The sequence below is a fragment of the Bufo gargarizans genome, chromosome 1 (assembly GCF_014858855.1).
Source record: "Bufo gargarizans isolate SCDJY-AF-19 chromosome 1, ASM1485885v1, whole genome shotgun sequence".
Classification (NCBI taxonomy): Eukaryota; Metazoa; Chordata; class Amphibia; order Anura; family Bufonidae; genus Bufo; species Bufo gargarizans.
Genome location: NC_058080.1, coordinates 495,430,303 through 495,448,646, shown reverse-complemented (window position 1 = coordinate 495,448,646; position 18,344 = coordinate 495,430,303). Strand labels below are relative to the sequence as shown.

Sequence of the window (18,344 nt, the reverse complement as noted above, 5' to 3'; positions counted from 1 at the left end):
CCAGGAAGCATAGCTTAGACCTGTTTTATTTTCACAAAAAGTACCCAGTGAAGGTACATACAATTACTGAGTAATATGATCCCACCCAAAGTTGTAAGAACACTTTATTTTCTATATATCCCATATAAACCAGCCTCAGTCATGTACATATTTCAATAAATATGGTATTTTATTATTTGTACGGAATTTGAACAAGACAATAACAATCAACAGTTAAGCCTCATGCAGATGTCCGTGGAACACGGTCCGTAAGAACCCGGACTGGCATTGTAGGAGCGCACAGCGTCATAGCAACCAATGACTCAGTGCGCTCCTGCAATGCCAGCCCGGTATCTCACGGACCGTGTTCCAGGAACGTTTGCATGAGGCTTAAGAGTAAGGATAAGGCAACGTGAAGGCCTCTGAGGTGGGAACAACTCCTACATTACACGTACTAAAGCAATGGTAGAACATTTCAGCCCGAAAGCTTCCATTACTGTGACTGTAGATCATAGCCTGCTCTTTACATCACCAGGTACCCAACACCGAATCACTAGCGCTATTTCTTCTGGATTTGTAAATCCTACATAATTCGCTATTACATCACAGGACTGAATGCTATGTCATGAGCTCCGTGAGATGGAGTTACTGGCAGTGGCAAAGCTTGAAGCTCCATGGCCCCAATGCAAAATTTGTAGAAGGACGCCATCTTCCATTTATAATACTGGTGTATTCTGATAGGGCAGTGGGATTTTTAGGCCCCCTTAGACTGTACAGAGGTCCTCTTTAATTTGATAATCTCTCATCCATTGTTCTTAGTCTTGTGAGATTCTGGACTGTTCTAATGAAGTAAATGGACTGCACTGATGGACTATGGCTCTACTTTCTCACTGTATCAAATTGGAGATCTACTTTTCCATGTCCTGGTCATTCAAAGTTATGTATAACCTGATACTATATACATACATACGATTCTGCCTCACGATATCCTAGTCGCTAATATTTTCTATAATATCCCTCTCATTACATTACATATAATATTGCTTACTGCACGAGCAATGGTATATATACTAGACTCGGTACAAACCACAAGACAAAACACCATGCACAAATCGAAGACACTTACATAGTGCTGAGCAGTCTGCCCACGCTTACCAAAGCCATCTCATTCCCTGAGGATCTTTGATGTTTCTGTGGTATTTGTGCTAGCTAGTCAGATAATCTATAGACTCTAATGTAAAATAGGCTTTCACCTTTATGCATGAATTGGAATGATAGCAATTTGGGCATAGATATGCTCTCTTTACGTCAGAGCCCTATATTGGAGGTATAGGATCTCCTGGAGTATATATAACAGAAGGCTGCAGCGTTTCCCACCATTTAAAGAAAACTAGGCTGCATGCTATACGTTTTTTTTACTGTATACCTTTATATGGAATAGAATAGTCTACTGCACCATTCCATACCATAAAACAAGCATACTGATGCATAGCATCACAACAGACGCCAAAAAGGCCTCATGACCTCTGCTGGGTGTAAAGATAAGTTCAGCATAGAATCGGCGATATTTTTTCTGCAAAAACGCATAAGTCTGTGTGCTTTCTGCATCAGTTTGTCCATTCCGCAAAAGATAGAACACGTCCTATTCTTGGCCGCAAATACGGACACGGCCCCATTGAAGTCAATAAGTCCACAAAAAAACGAATGTCACATAGAGATCATCTGTATTTTGCGGATCAGCGTTTTGGGGTGCAGCCAATAGCAGGCTAGGACCCGGAGTGACGCGTGTGCCGGGGAGCAGGTAAGTATAATGTATACGATGGGCCTGGGCATTGGGGGGGATCTCTTAGAGTTTGGATAACACCTTTAAACTTGTGCTATATACAATGCCTGATGTTAAATGGGGTTTCTGGGAGTGAAATATTGATGGCCAGACCTTAGGATAGGTCATCAATGTCAGATCCGTGGGGTCCAACCCTCACCATTCAGTTGTTTGAAGGGATCCTGGCGCTCCTGTGAGCACTGCAGTCTCTTCCTAGTCCAGTGATGCTACGTTCTTTGGTCACACGGTCTTGGAGAAAAGGCCTGGGCTCCAATACCAAGCACAGCGCTGCTTCATATGCTGTGATGGGGCCTTGATGCTTGTACCACTGCTGCAGCCCTTTAAATAATCTGCTTAAAATCATCTGAAAATGTCAATTTATAGGTCATCAATATTGTACTCCGAGAAAACCCCTTTAAGCTGGCAAGAACTGTGGGGGGGACCTACTGTCAGGTGCCCTCAGCCAATCAGCCTCCACCCACAGGTTTTTCACTTTATTCTTTAGACTCCATTAAAGGTCAGTGGGGTCTATCTGATGCCATCTGGACACATTGTATGACAGAGCTGGCCCTACACGAAGGAGCTCACAATACTTCCTTAAAGGGGGTTTCCAGGATTTTAATATTGATGCCTATCCCCTGCCAGATGTTTCACAGTAGCTCTGCTGTCACAGGTCAGCATTGACCTCTACACAATGGACGGAGCTGTGTGGTTCTGGTGTCGGGCTAAAATAAGAAAATCCCGGAAACCCCTTTAAGGTTGCTTTTTTTACGTGCTTTTTTTTTTTTATTTGCTTCATTTGTTTATCCAGATGTTATTTTACAGTTTATAGTGAATTACGACATTCAGAAGTTTTTTTTTGCATTGTGTTGTGCATTTTTAACAAAGCATGCTCTAGCTAAGGCGTTTTTCATGACGTTTCCCCTTTTAGGCATCTCTATGGGAGTTGCAAAAATGCCTGTATAACATTTTACAATAAATAACCCACTAAATGAAAAAAAAAAGTCACAAAAAAAGTAGAAATACAAGCACAATACATACAATACACAAGTCCCGTCCTATCCCAGCTCAGTCCTCAGACACAGCAGTTTGAGCAGGAGGCCGTGTGGCAGTGTTCTTCCTAGTAATGGCCAGGACCCAGGTCTCACGCTCCACTGATCTACTACAGAAGGCAGGTCAGAAGCCTCAAAGAAGACAACCTCATTTATACTGAACAGGGAGCATGCAATCTGTTTAACCAAGGGGCAGCATTTTATTGGCAATTCCTCTTTGTTTTTCGTCCATACACTCCTGAGCTTTTAAGGCCGTAGCTCCTGAGAAACGAAATAAACAGCTGTATGCGGTATGAATATCAGCTCTTTAGAGACAGAGGCGAACGGCAGGCACTTAAGCTGTGGTCAGTCAGTTCCCATTTATAACAATAGTAATATGGCTAGAGCTATGCTTCCATCTCCTCCTCCAGCTCGCTCCACACACTATTAGGCCTCATGAGCACGACCGCATTTGGCATCCGCGTGCAATCTGCATTTTTTGTGGGTCGAACACTCTTACCTTTCATTTCTAGAGGAATGCAAAAAATATATAAAAATGCGGATGTCCACAACTTAGAGAACATGTCCTACTCTTAGCCGTTCTACTCATGGGATGCACATGGCGGAAATCCATATTTTGTGGATCTGTGCAGAGATAATTGAATCGATTTGTGTCATCAGCAGGACTTCACCTAAGAGGGAGTGACCGCGGAGGTAAAAAAGAGTCCACCTGCCACAAGATTGACAGGGCCGGACATTTTGTTTAGCCCTAAAAATTTCCTGCCTGCGCAGGCGCGTAAGCAGAGCCTGTGCCCAAGCTCTACTAACTGGAGCAGCACCAGCAGAAAATCGTCAAGGCAGGTGTAAATGTTTGCCCCTGTCAGTCTTGCTGCAGTTCAATGCTTCTTTACCAGGTGAAGAAGTCCTGCCGATGAGACAAATCGATTCATTAGAATTGACTTGCCCTTCTCTAGATTCATGGCTTGCGACCGCAATATGGTCAAGTTCATGAGGCCTAATGGAGAGTGCAGATATCTCTTCACTTCAGACCAGACTCCCCTATTCTCGTGAGTAATGGGGGGCCTTGGCAGTTGCTCCATCTCTAAGCATACTTTGAATTCACCACCTCTCCTGACATGTCTGTTTTACTAACTACTTGCATCCTCCATGAAATAATATTTCTGGAGCATCTTTTCCTATAACTGTATGTTGTGGCATTCCTCCATTAGGATACATCACCGTTCAGCCTTTCTGTTCTCTGGCCCCGTTTAGGGGCAGGAAAACGGAAAGAACGGATTAGGCACATAACTGAGCCGAACGGAGCCCACCGACCCCATAGACTATAATGGGGTCCGTTGGGTTTCTGCTTAGAAGAAGATTTTTGAAGGGCAGACAAAAGTCCTGCATGCACAACTTTTGTCTCCGCTCCAAAATCATTTTTTTTAACGGATCCGTCCTTTCCATTTTCCTGCCCCGTTTCGGAAAGGCTGAATGGTGATGTGAATGAAGCCTTATCCCTACTAGAAGTTTATGAATAAAGGTCCAACTGGGTGTGACCATTTGGGTGCATGTCCCTGCACAATCTGACACTGTCTAATTAGTGCTGGCACTGGCAGACGGTGCAGGGCCACACCCCAAATGGTAACACCCAGTTGACAATGAATTCATAAACTTCTAGTTGGAACGGCACAACATAGAGATAAAAGAAAAGATGGTCATTTAATGTGGAGTACAGGTACTTACTACGGATAGAGACGGATAGAGTCTGGTGGGGGCTAATGCCCCAATGGAACCAGTCCTGCCAATTCAGCTATTTTAAGGGCACAGATAAGGCAAGGTCATACACAGCCATGATCAAACATGAAACCTTGGAAATCTCTACTGTCATTTTACACTAAGTACAGGCCACTTTGGATAAAACATACCGCAATAAAAATGAAACTAATATTTTCTTGACCGACCCCATCGTTTTCAGTTTTTCCCTCTTCTTTTGTCACGTTCTTGCAGAATATGAAGAATAGGGCCCTTCCAGAAATATTAATTACTGAGGTATTATTACTATTTTTTCCGTCAAATGTGACCGAAACTGCGCTAAGGATGCAGATGTGAACGGCGCCTAAATAAAACACATTCTAATTTAGTCAATCGTTGGGCCGTGTTCTTTTTTTTCCCTAGACAGATCATGAAAGGCAGAAACCCTAATAATTCAAGGTGACAGTCGTCCTATGCATTACTGTGTCCTCAGTCCAGGGCATAGGTCAACCTGTAGGTGTGTGGGCTGAGACACTCACCCATAGCCCAACCACGGACTGCCATAGATCCTGTTGAAAGCAATGTTTCTCCATAACTAATAGATAACTAAAGTGTGACGTTCACTAGTGAGCACATGTAAGACAGGAGGGAAGCCGCCCGCCTTGTACTTTATCTATACAGTCCCAATATATTAGGCAATCCTGCTACAGAAAATAGTCACATATTTCTGTATTCTGTAGTCACCAGAAATCAGATGTCCAAAGCAGGTCAAACTAAGGAATGTAAAGGTGTGATCAGTTGCTCTGGGTTATAGCCCTTTATTCCTTAGCCAAGCAATACTCTTCTTCTAGTATGGTCTCCAATCCTTCTTGCCCAGTAGTGGCTCTTACTTCTCCTCTCTTTTTAGTCTTTGGTGATACTTTAAGACAAAGGGCAATCGCTCAGTAATGTTGAAGGCAGGCATCCTGTCCTTTCTCTTATACGAAATGAATCCATCCATCCTCAGATTCCTGAGTTCGAGGAGACCTAGTTTCTGGTCGAACAAGGCTGTAATTTCTGCCTTTGTTGTTGTCCCAGAACTCCTCATCCCCTACTTGATAGCAAATGGCAAACTCTAGTGATGAAGCCTGTGGCTGGTCCAGTTGTGGCAGAGGGAGACGAAAGGTGAAGAGATCTGTGCCAGGGTGACCCGATCCGCCATGGCACAGACGAGCAGCATATAGAGCATGTGACTCCTGGTAAGAAAGCCATTTGTTGAGAGAGTATCGCACTGTTACTCTCTTTTCATAAGCCAGATCGAGAACCCTAACAGAACCCCACAAAAAGCAGCTTTCACAGCGCATGCTCTGCAGGCACACCCGCTGATCCCATGTCTCGTGATCCCATGCACTTCGCTCCCAGGTTTGATTCTCCCATGTTCCACGCTCTACTATCCACGAGGAGGATAAAGCATGACGGGCCTCGCACCAACTCTGAAAAACAAGAGCATCTAAGTTAGGAATTTCATGATATATTTTTAAATCAACAAGGTCCTCCCACAAAAAAATATTCTACAATTTTTAAACCATCTGAATACTTTTGTAATTGCATGTAAATAAAAATGTATTATAGCCGCTGAGTTATTCAATGGAATCTATAAGTATAGCGCCACCTGCTGATTGCTTCAAATTTTATATTTTTGGTTTCAACATCCATGTGTTTGTGAGATGCAGAAAAGATGAACAGATAGATTCTTGTTTGGTTCCCACCATGAAGCACTGAGGAGGAGGTGTGATGGTGCCAAGACACAATTAACCAGCATGGCTACCACAGTATTCTGCAGCGACATGCCATCCCACCTGATTTGCGCTTAGTGGGACCATCATTTGTTTTTCATCAGGACAATAAGGCTACTTTCACACTCGCGTTTGGTGCGGATCCGTCATGGATCTGCACAGACGGATCCGCACCGATAATACAACCACATGCATCCATTCAGAACGGATCCGTTTGTATTATCTTTAACATTGCCATAACGGATCCGTCTTGAACACCATTTAAAGTCAGTGGGGGGGGGGGGGGGGGGGGGGGCGGATCAGTTTTCTATTGTGCCATATTGTGTCAGTTTGCCTCTGCATCGTCAGGCGATACCAAAAACCTGCAAGCAGCGTTTTGGTGTCCGCCTCGAGAGTGGAATGGAGATTGATCAGAGGCAAACTGATGCATTCTGAGCGGATCCTTTTCCATTCACAATGCATTAGGATAATACTGATCCGTTTTGGACTGCTTGTGAGAGCCCTGAACGGATCTCACAAACGGAAACCAAAACGCCAGTGTGAAAGTAGCCTAGGCTCAAACACACTTCCAGTCTATGTAAGAACTATCTGACCAAGAAGGAGAGTCATGGAGTGCTATGTCAGATGACATGTCCTCTACAACACACATTAAAGCCTCCTTCATATGTCAGTGCTGTATGTGTTCTCCACATACAGCACACATAGAAACCTAGAATGTGTCGGCAGATCAGAACCATTTGGCCCATCTAGTCTGCCCAATATACTAAGTACTATGGATAGCCCCTGGCCCTATCTTATATGAAGGATGGCCTTATGCCTATCCCATGCATGCTTAAACTCCTCCACTGTATTTACAGCTACCACTTCTGCAGGAAGGCTATTCCATGCATCCACTACTCTCTCAGTAAAGTAATACTTCCTGATATTACTTTTAAACCTTTGCCCCTCTAATTTATAACTAGTTCTCATTCACACATCAGCGTTTTAGCAAGGTCCGTGGTTTTAGCACAGATGCATGCTCTATTCTGCGCTCATGGATCCATCACGCCTATTATAGTCTATGAGTCCATGAGAAACACGGACGTAACATTGATGCAATCTGTGTTTCACAGACCATTAGGAGGACATGCTATGGAAATTCATTTTCAGGTGTGCAGCCTGAAAAGAAAAAATAGAGAGCAAAAAACGGACACACGGACCAAACACAGATCCTTTATGGACATCTTCACGGATGAATCACTGACCACCCTATCACGGACTTCATCAAGGACACTGACGTGTGAATGAGGCATGACCCAATTAAGCTGGTTTGGGATGAGTTGGACCACAGAGTGAAGGAAAAGCAGTCAACAAGTGCTTCGCACCTCTAGGAACTAATTCAAGACGATTGGAAAACCACTCAAGGCGACTACCTCATGAAGATGATTGAGAGAAGATCAAAGCAAAAGGCAGGCTACTTTGAAGAATGTAAAATATAAAACATATTCTGGTTTGGTTAACACGTTTTTGTTTGCTACTTAATCCCAGATGTGTTCCTGCATCGTTTTCATGTCTACAATATAAAAAATATAGTAGAACGATAGAAGAAAAGAAGCACAATGACATAGGAAGGTGTCCAAACTGTAAACGGGTACTATAGTAAGCTCGGGGTCAGACATAGAGTAAAGGTGTGAAGGTGCTGGTCTTTCTAGAACTCACCCAAAGTCATCTGGGCAGAACAAAGGACCCCTCTTTCCTTATGACTGAGGGGCACCGTTTTAGTACTTTGTACTTTGCATTGTTTCCCAGCTAGTATGAATAATGGAAAACATCAATTAGAAACCCATATGGATTGGGTTAAAGACTGATCGCATCAGGGACTATCCAGAGGGCTAAAAAGTGGTTTGCATGGAAATTTTCCAGAAAGGAAAAAAAAAAAAACAGCTCAGTCATAAAAGTGCAGGCTGCTAGCCCCCAAGTGACTGGCGTACTATTCCTGGACTTGTAAGAGAGCCATCTGACTTTGATCTGGTAACAGAAGACATACTGCGCACTCATGGTCAGAACCTGTTAGGTACCAAGAAGAGAGCTTTCCTTTTCTTCACTGCACAGAAAGATGCTTCAGTTACTCAAGCGACAGAAAACTCTCTTTATATGACATGCCGACCGGGAATTAAAGGGAACCTGTCATCACCTTTAAGCTGCCCATACTAACAGCAGTATACAGTAGAGACAGGTGAGTTGATTTCAGCGTCTGTCATTTATAAGTTACAAGTAAGTGGTTGCCGAGAACCGACATCACAATCATTGCAGACTGGGCCTGGAAAAGAGTCCCGGCCACCTGAGAAGAGTCCTGGTTATCCATGAATCCTGCTCTCCTGCCCACCTGCTGATGACTGACCGGCTTCTACCTAGTTTTCTCCCCATCTCTCTAGGAGAGAACTGCCAATCATCAGCAGGAGATTATGTATAACCAGGACTCTTCTCAGGTAGATGTGACTCTTCTCAAGGCCTGGGCTGTAATGATTATGATGCTGGTTCTCAGCAACCACTTACTTTTAGCTCATGAGTGACACACTGCTGACATCAGCATTTCTGTCACTATTTTATGTGGCCCTCAGTGAGGTCAGCATAAAGTTGATGAAAGTTGATGAAGAGCTCCATGCACCCGGCGGCACACAGAGGACCAAGGCAAAATATGTCTGAAAACACCCCCTCCTTCTAAGATGACATGTTCAGTGCAAAGACACTAAGGCTGGGTTCACACGGGCGTTGCAGGTGACATGCGGGAAAAGATGCGGGCGCGTTGCTGGAAAATGCGTGATTTCTCCCCACGAGTGCAAAGCGTTTTAATGCGTTTTGCATGCGAGTGAGAAAAATCAGCATGTTTGGTACCCAAACCCGAACTCCTTCACAGAAGTTCAGGTTTTGGTTAGGTGTTCTGTAGATTTTATTATTTTCCCTTATAACATGGTAAGGCCGAATGCACACGGCCGTGTTCCGCGGTCAGTGGGAACACGGCCTGGATTCCTGTTGAGAGCAGGAGCGCACGGCGTCATTGGTTGCTATGACGCCGTGCACTTCATGCCACCGCTGCACTACAGTAATACACTCGTATAGTGTATTACTGTAGTGCAGCGGCGGTATGAAGCGCACGGCGTCATAGCAACCAATTACGCCGTGCGCTCCTGCTCTCAACAGGAATCCAGCCCGGCATACCACGGACCGCTCTCGGACGTGTGCATTCGGCTTTATAAGGGAAAATAATAGCATTCTTAAAACAGAATGCTTAGGAAAATAGTGATGGAGGGGTTAAAACCTTCACTTGCTTGCAGATGCTTGCGATTTTCACGCAGCCCCATTCATTTCTATGGGGCCTGCGTTGCGTGAAAAACGCACAATATAGAGCATGCTGCGATTTTCACGCAACGCACAAGTGATGCGTGAAAACCACCGCTCATGTGCACAGCCCCATAAAATTGAAGGGGTCTGGATTCAGTGCGGGTGCAATGTGTTCAACTCACACATTGCACCCGCGCGGAAATCTCGCCGGTGTGAAAGAGGCCTAAATGTGACACTTTCTGGTTGTCCAGAATTCGATGACCTACCCTCAGGATAGGTGATCAATACCTCTGGCTTCCAATCAGCTGTTGGAAGAACCTGCGGCTTCAGGTTAACGCTCTGGCCTGTGATGTCACGTCTGTCAGTCATATGGCCTTTTTGCTGCTCAATCCCATTGGAGTGAATGGCACTGGGCTGCAATACCGAGCACAGCCACTACATAATGTGTGGCGCTCTGCTTGGTATACTATGAAGAGGCGGTAGCTGACTGGCAAGGGGCCTGGGAGTCAGACCTCCCACAGATCTGATTATCTATCCCAAGGATAGGTTATAAATGTCTGAATCCTGCACCAAATGCAGCACTTAAAGGGGTTGTCCTAAGATTTAAACTTATCTCCTATCCTCATTATAGGGGATAGGTGTCTGATCAGTGGGAATCTGGCCAGTGGGACCCCCACCAATCAACACTGTATAAATGAAGCAAAGGTCAGATACGCGTGCTTCTGCTCCATTCATCTCTAGGGCAGCAGATAACATGCTAGACCAAGATAACGTGCTGCCCTGTGTCCTGCCTATGCATTGTGAGAGCAGCCCCCAATGAGCATAGGCCCCAATGACCCTGTATATGGAAATAAGAGTCTCCATTTAGTTGTAATAGTAGAGGACTACAGTATACCATGTCATACTCCGGAGCCTTCCCTCAAAGATATATGGCAGGATATAGGCTCCGATAGAAAGCTCAAACGCAATGTGAACAGAGTCTAATTTCGCTTGTGGCTCTGCACGGAGACTGAACATCTGCTCCTGGATTTTCTGATAGGTAGGGCCTCTGAGTTTTTATAAAGCTTTTGATATGTCATAGCAACACATCAAAGGTTTTCATTGGTGAGGGTCTAAGCGCTGAGACCTCCACCAACCCCTAGAATGAGGAGAGAGAAGAGCTTGCATATCTTGAGACGTGCTCAATAGAAAGTCCTGCAGTGAGGACAGACATTGTGCTATGTGAGCGCTTCTCTCTCCTCGCTCTAGAGATCGGTGGGGGTCTCAGCACTCAGACCCCCACTGAGCCAAACATTAGATATATTTCTATGATATATCAAACGTTTTGTGAACAGTTAATGTCCTGGGACCCTTCTAACAAATATACGACCAGTCAAGTCTCTCAGGGTGTTGTGCAAAACGTCTGGCTCCTCCAAACAGCTGACTGCAGATCTGAGCATCAAAAAGGCCAAAAATGTATAATAATACAGAGCATGTCCTATTCTTGTCTGCAATGGCGGCTTCTCTATATGGCGCTGGCCTGTGCGTCGCGCAAAATGCGGAAGAACGCCCATGACCGCAAGACATTTACGGACGTCTGAATGAGACCGTAGGGCTCATGCACACAAGACATATCAGATTTTCAATGCATTCAGTTTTTCCTCACTCTCATTAATAGAACAGGCGATTCTCATCCGCAAAAACAAACAGAAGAATAAAACCAGCGGTGAGATCAACCTCACGTTCGCTCCCCGGCCTCCGCTGCTCGCTCTGGATGTAAACTTCCTGTTGGAACGCTCTATAGCTAATGGCTGGCTGCAGCGGTGGCCTTCTCACCTTGTGTCATGTGACCATTTGTCAAGACGCAAGGGAAGCAAGTCCCCTCTGCGGCCATCGATTGGCTGTGGCATCAAGCAGAACGTTTATATGGAGACCAGCTGAGTCTGGGGAGCAAAGACACCAGGAGCCAGCCTCAGGAAGCAGGTCTGCCAAAGATGGTGGATTTGTCAAACCCCCCCGTGCCCAAAAGGTGCACAACCCCTTTAACGACATGCATCTAATAGTCTTAGGGGCAGCATACATAGCACCACATACCGCATCCTCCCTGGCCATGCAAGAACCTCCGAGCTGTTCCAGCAGCTCTTTCTGCAGTCGATGGGTGACATGCGGAGGGATACGGGGAATGTCTTCACGTCTGAAGTGGCGGACAGACTCCAGCTCCAAGCCTAACGCATCAGCAAAGCGCACTCTCTTCCTGGTCTCCGGACTTCGGTGGCGCTCCGCCCGGGACACACGCAGTGCAGGCGCGGATCGTGATCTCCACCTCCGAGGAGCGGTCTGGTCTTTCACTGTACAGGAGAGGCCGGGAGAGGACGCCCCTTCTTCTGCCTCATCGTGCTCCTCTATGCTGGGTCTGGCTGTGCGGTAATAGGCTCGCTCATACAATCCGGCAATGTAACTCAGGTTTCTGGGGATGTCCCCTGCGGGAGGACGTGAGGGGCGAGACATCCCCCGTTCTAAAAATCACCCTGCCTAACTAAGCTGTCCTCTCTGTGCCATGCAGCTAGAGCTATGCTCTACAGGATGCCATGTACATGATGTGAGGCTGCCTTGCTGCCCACACACCTCTGCTGCACACTACACCCCTCTTACCTCTGCTGCACACTACACCCCTCTTACCTCTGCTGCACACTACACCCCTCTTACCTCTGCTGCACCCCACACCCCTCTTACCTCTGCTGCACACTACACCCCTTACCTCTGCTGCACACTACACCCCTCTTACCTCTGCTGCACACTACACCCCTCTTACCTCTCTGCCTCTGCTGCACCCCACACCCCTCTTACCTCTGCTGCACACTACACCCCTCTTACCTCTCTGCCTCTGCTGCACCCCACACCCCTCTTACCTCTGCTGCACACTACACCCCTCTTACCTCTGCTGCACCCCACACCCCTCTTACCTCTGCTCCACCCCACACCCCTCTTACCTCTGCTGCACACTACACCCCTCTTACCTCTGCTGCACACTACACCCCTCTTACCTCTCTGCTGCACACTACACCCCTCTTACCTCTGCTGCACACCACCCCTCTTACCTCTGCTGCACACCACACCCCTCTTACCTCTGCTGCACAATACACCCCTCTTACCTCTGCTGCACACTACACCCCTCTTACCTCTCTGCTGCACACTACACCCCTCTTACCTCTCTGCTGCACACTACACCCCTCTTACCTCTCTGCCTCTGCTGCACCCCACACCGCTCTGCTGCACCCCACACCGCTCTGCTGCACCCCACACCCCTCTGCTGCACACTACACCCCTCTTACCTCTGCTGCACCCCACACCCCTCTTACCTCTCTGCTGCACACTACACCCCTCTTACCTCTCTGCCTCTGCTGCACCCCACACCCCTCTTACCTCGGCTGCACACTACAACCCTCTTTCCTCTCTGCTGCACACTACACCCCTCTTACCTCTGCTGCACACTACACCCCTCTTACCTCTGCTGCACCCCACACCCCTCTTACCTCTGCTGCACACTACACCCCTCTTACCTCTCTGCTGCACACTACACCCCTCTTACCTCTGCTGCACACTACACCCCTTACCTCTGCTGCACACTACACCCCTCTTACCTCTGCTGCACACTACACCCCTCTTACCTCTGCTGCACACTACACCCCTCTTACCTCTGCTGCACCCCACACCCCTCTTACCTCTGCTGCACACTACACCCCTCTTACCTCTCTGCTGCACACTACACCCCTCTTACCTCTCTGCTGCACACTACACCCCTCTTACCTCTCTGCTGCACACTACACCCCTCTTACCTCTGCTGCACACTACACCCCTTACCTCTGCTGCACACTACACCCCTCTTACCTCTGCTGCACACTACACCCCTCTTACCTCTGCTGCACACTACACTCCTCTTACCTCTGCTGCACCCCACACCCCTCTTACCTCTGCTGCACACTACACCCCTCTTACCTCTCTGCTGCACCCCACGCCGCTCTGATCCCACCTGATCACTCTGCCTGCAGTCCTGTGCCCTTTCACCCCGTGTCCTCCATCACCAGTCTCCCGCATCTCCGCATCCTGCAGATGCCTGGACCACTACCGTAATGCTCAGTGTAGCGCCGCCGGTACTATGTATAGGCTGCGCCTCCCCCTCCTCCCGTCCAGGCAGCGGATTGGAGGGAAGCTGCAGGGCGGAGCCCAGCACTAGCCGCTGTGTATAGGGGCAGACGCGAGGAAATGAGGAAACCGGAGAGCAGTGGAAGAGTGGCGGCCAGCACGGGAGCCTGCCATGTCACTACACGTGAGGAAACCGCCGCTGCAGTCACCGGGACATGACACTGCACCGGCCGCCGCCGGGAGAACACATGCGGTACCGCATGGCCGCAGCTTAGTTCGGTAACATGCACGGCTGCTGTGGTGGCGGGTCCCCTGGGCGGGCGGTACGAGTGCGCCGCACACCATGAGGCTATGGACACCCGTGAGGAGGCCACTGACAGTGTGTGAGGTGTTGGTCTATGGCGCCCTTATACTCGGCACATTATGGTATGGCGGCATTTTCTTCCACCGTGGGCTGGTGTGCGCCGTCCAATCAGAAAGGAGCTGGGGACGCTGTGTCAACGTCATCGGGCGTCGCCATGACAGAAACGGAAGTGGAGTCGGCCGAAAAGAAGAGGAACGGACCGATGTGGTAGAGAGCAGCATGAGAGTGGCAGCAAGAGGCTACGGGGGGTCCCCCAGCAGCACATGACTGGTGAGGGGCTGCCACAGGAGGCTCACAGACAGGGGGCTTGAATGAGTGGGCTGCAGGTGTCCAGGGGGCGGGGCTCTGTGCAGCTGACACCCCCTCTCCTCAGATGAACAGGTCTGCTGCTGGCTCTGTGCTTCCTGCCTTGGGGTACTTTCACACTTGGGCAGAGGATGCCGTCAGGCAGTTCCGTCGCCGTAATCCGTCACCGGACCCGTCAGAACGTGTGCAAACTGATGGCATTTGTCAGACGGATCAGGATCCTGATCCGTATGACAAATGCATTGAAATGCCGGATCCGTCTCTCCAGTGTCAATCGGAAAAATGGATCTGGCATTTATTTTTTTTCCCAAATTTTTTGGGGTCTGAGTATGCACAGACTGAAAGGACAGATCCGTTTTGCTGAAACACTTGGGCGGAATTCGGCATTAATGCATTTTAATAGGAAAAAATGCCAGATCCGGCAAGCGTTACGGAATTTTGGCCGGAGATAAAACCGCGGCATGCTACAGTATTATCTCCGTCCTGAAAAGTCAAAATGACTGAACTGCAGACATCCTGAACGGATTGCTCTCCATTCAGAATGCATGGGGATAAAACTGATCAGTTCTTTTCCGGTATAGAGCCCCTAGGACGGAACTCAATACCGGAGTAGAGTAATGCTAGTGTGAAAGTACCCTAAGTCAGGAGAATGGGGGGGGGGGGGGTCTCATTGGCCTAGTAATGCAGATCACTCCCATGCCATATGACATGACGCCCCCTCCTTACTAGTAACATAGTACATAAGGCCGAAAAAAGACATTTGTCCATCCAGTTCGGCCTGTCATCCTGCAAGTACTACAAGAACTGGAGTCTGGATGCTGCACTTGGGGTATTGGGGTCTCTGATCTCGGGGACCCCTGCTGATCCTGAGTGATGGGACTGCAGCAGTGCATCCTCTGTACATTGTCTCACTGGCAGAGAATGGGGCAGTATGGCATTACAGTGCAGGGACCACATAGGAGATGCAGCACTAGACCATGATTGGTGGAGGTCCCAGATGTTGGACCCCCACAATCATAAAGGTCATCATTTCATAAGATGGAGGCATCCCCTTATCAAGCAGCACTGCTGAGGAGTTATTCATGAGAGGTCTGCAAGCCTTGCTGGTGAATACTTGCCATGTTCAACATTTTGTCCTGGAGTTCTCCCTTAAAGGCTATGCACACCTTCGGAGGCAATTTTTGTTTATGATTGCGTTTTACTAATTTTTGGCTAAAAATCATATTTTAAGTTGGCCTTTATTCAAAATATTGAGCCGTTCTGTCACAAAGGGTTGACTTTTTCTAGCTGTGTGCATCCTACTTTCACTTTGTGCCGGTCATCTAATAACCCTTATCTCTAAACTACTAAAAGGTCTCAAACTCTTATTTAAGCCACATTCTTATCAGTAAGATAAGAACTTAGATATAATGACTGTTTATAAGGTCAGAGAGCAGAGATGAGGAGTCCATCTGCTCCCCAGATGACGGAAAAAACAGAAAATCCATATCCTGCTATTAGAGCATCTCGGCTCTGTACAGAGAAAAGGAAGCCATATTTTTAATGAAGACCAAGTGAAAAGATGATTTTTAAGCTCAAATTAAGTACAATGCAATAATAATAATAAAAAAAAGTTGCTCCCAAAGGTGCACCTAGCCTTTAATATCTGCCATCTGCTCTGATGATGCATGTTTTACCCTTTTTTTTTTTTTAAAGATTAAAAAATCTGTATGCGTTTGCCTTCTAGAAAGCGCATGGCGCAGTCTGACCTGAGAACCCGCCCCCTGGTGGAAGACTTTGTACGGTATAAATTGTGCCAGCGAAGCTTAGTTCCAGAAGCCAACCAACCTGCTTCCTGTCCACTGCACACAGCCATGCGGGCTGCCGGAGATGAATTTGAGGATCGCTTCCGCCAGGCTTTCAGCGAAATCTCCGCACAGATACACGTGACCCCCGGCACAGCCTATACACATTTTGCAGAGGTGGCAAGTGGCTTGTTTCAGGGCGGGGTGAATTGGGGTCGCGTGGTAGCTTTTTTTGTCTTTGGCGCCGCGCTCTGTGCAGAGTGTGTCAACAAGGAGATGGCTCCTCTTCTGCCACGGATCCAAGACTGGATGGTGACCTACATTGAGACCAACTTGAGGGACTGGATGCAGAGCAATGGCGGATGGGTGAGGCTTGTTTATCTCGCGGCCCGTCTTTTCCCTCACGTACTGTACAATATTAACGGCTTTTGTTTCTTCCTTAGAACGGCTTCCTGGCTCTCTATGGAGATGGGGCTATAGAAGAAGCACGGAGGCAACGTGAAGGAAACTGGGCTTCGCTGAAGACTGTACTGACTGGGGCCGTGGCTCTCGGGGCTCTTATGACCGTGGGAGCTCTGTTTGCTAGCAAGTGACCCCCAAAGCAACAGACACTAAATGTCCATTGCAAGCAGTGTGCTTATCCATGCGCAACCGTCTGTCTGTGTGTGTGTGGAGCTGAATGGCATTGTACACAGGGTTGTGTCCGCCAGTATATGTACGTTGGGTATGTCAGAGAATGCGTAGTATCGCCATGCATGTAGGCATGTCTGCAGCCGTATATATATATATATATTTTTCAGTGCATGTGAAGTAGATTTGTGTGAAAGCCATGCTTGTACGCGTCTGTGGCGCCTGTGATGCTCTGTGTATGGAACAGCCGACTGTATTGCTCTGTATGCATTTGTGTCTGTGAGCAGTGCAGGTATTTATTGCTTCTTGCTGCTGGTCATGGGACTTGTGGGAGCTTCTTCCTCTGCAGCAGATACTTTCTTCTGCCTTGTTAGGGTCATCAAGTGGGTGGTTCACCATGGTCCTTAGAACTACACCGACCTCTGGGGGGGGGGGGAAGAAAAGATGGTCCATAATTGTGTTTGATTGTGAACCCCTCAGCAGACTAGCAGATAGGTGCGTCATGCAGGTTTGTATTGCTGCTTCACTTGTGATGATTCGTTATATTAGAATCTAAATGTACTCATCTGTATGCCGTCACCCCTTCAAACTGTCCCCCTTGGGTCTAAATATCGGTGTCTTCAGCTGAGGGGACGAAGCTCCCACCTCTGTCATTCTAACACGAGGGAACAGTGGCCCCCCCCCTGCAGAACACTATTACTAAGAAAATTGGAGCAAATACATATTATCCATGCATTAAAGATTCCTTAGCCACAACTGTTTCCTTATTGTTAACTTACTAAGTGACTTCCTACTTGGGGGTACGTCCACCCGCGACTGAAATGCTGCAGATTTGCCATTGCGCATTTTCGGGTAGCAAATCTGCAGAGTTGTGCGGTACCAGCAAGGGGGATGAGTTCTAAGCAATTCTTTTCCACATGGCAGAAAAGACCGGCAGCAGAAACTTGGCTGTGGTACGGATCTTAAAGGGGTTCTCCGGGCTTTTAATATTGATGACCTAGCCTCAGGATAGGTTGTCAATATCAGATCGGTGGGTGTCTGACACCCAGCACCCCCGATGATCGGCTGTAGGAGGAGACGGCGTATGCATGTGCCATCTCCCTTCTCTCTTTCTGCTTGTTGCTGCTTTGCCATAGACATAGCACCATCAGGAAGGGAGACTACACGTGCACACGCCGTCTCCTCATACAGCTGATCGGCGGGTGGGTTGGAAAAAGCCCGGAGAACCCCTTTAAATCTGCAGCATATCCATTTATACTACTAGTGTTCATCGCAAAGAGTGAAATCTGCATCCAGTCGGAAGCGTTTCAGCGAGTCGCCAAGTGCTGCGTTTTTTTTTTTTTTTTTTGTGCTGCAGAAAATCTGCAGCTTTCTAATCCGCATTTGTTTAAGGCCTCCTGCACAGGAACGAATCCGCAATGAACGGGTGCTGTTCCGTGGGCATTCTGCATCACGGAT

The 18,344-nt window shown here is 47.6% G+C and overlaps 2 protein-coding genes across 2 annotated transcripts; one reads left to right on the top strand and one right to left on the bottom strand.

Moving 5' to 3' along the window:
- Window positions 1-4,246: 4,246 nt before the first annotated feature.
- PPP1R3E (protein phosphatase 1 regulatory subunit 3E) lies at window positions 4,247-12,310 on the bottom strand. The gene is made up of 2 exons (XM_044288009.1): window positions 11,754-12,310; window positions 4,247-6,056 (listed from the first exon to the last, which is right to left on the bottom strand). Exons 1-2 carry the CDS (start codon window positions 12,165-12,167, stop codon window positions 5,562-5,564), a joined length of 909 nt encoding a protein of 302 aa, XP_044143944.1. The 5' UTR covers window positions 12,168-12,310; the 3' UTR covers window positions 4,247-5,561.
- Window positions 12,311-13,921: 1,611 nt separating this feature from the next.
- BCL2L2 (BCL2 like 2) lies at window positions 13,922-17,639 on the top strand. Its single transcript, XM_044274416.1, has 3 exons — window positions 13,922-14,436; window positions 16,199-16,622; window positions 16,700-17,639. The coding sequence occupies exons 2-3, from the start codon at window positions 16,206-16,208 to the stop codon at window positions 16,847-16,849; spliced, it is 567 nt and encodes a 188-aa protein (XP_044130351.1). The 5' UTR covers window positions 13,922-14,436; window positions 16,199-16,205; the 3' UTR covers window positions 16,850-17,639.
- Window positions 17,640-18,344: the final 705 nt, after the last annotated feature.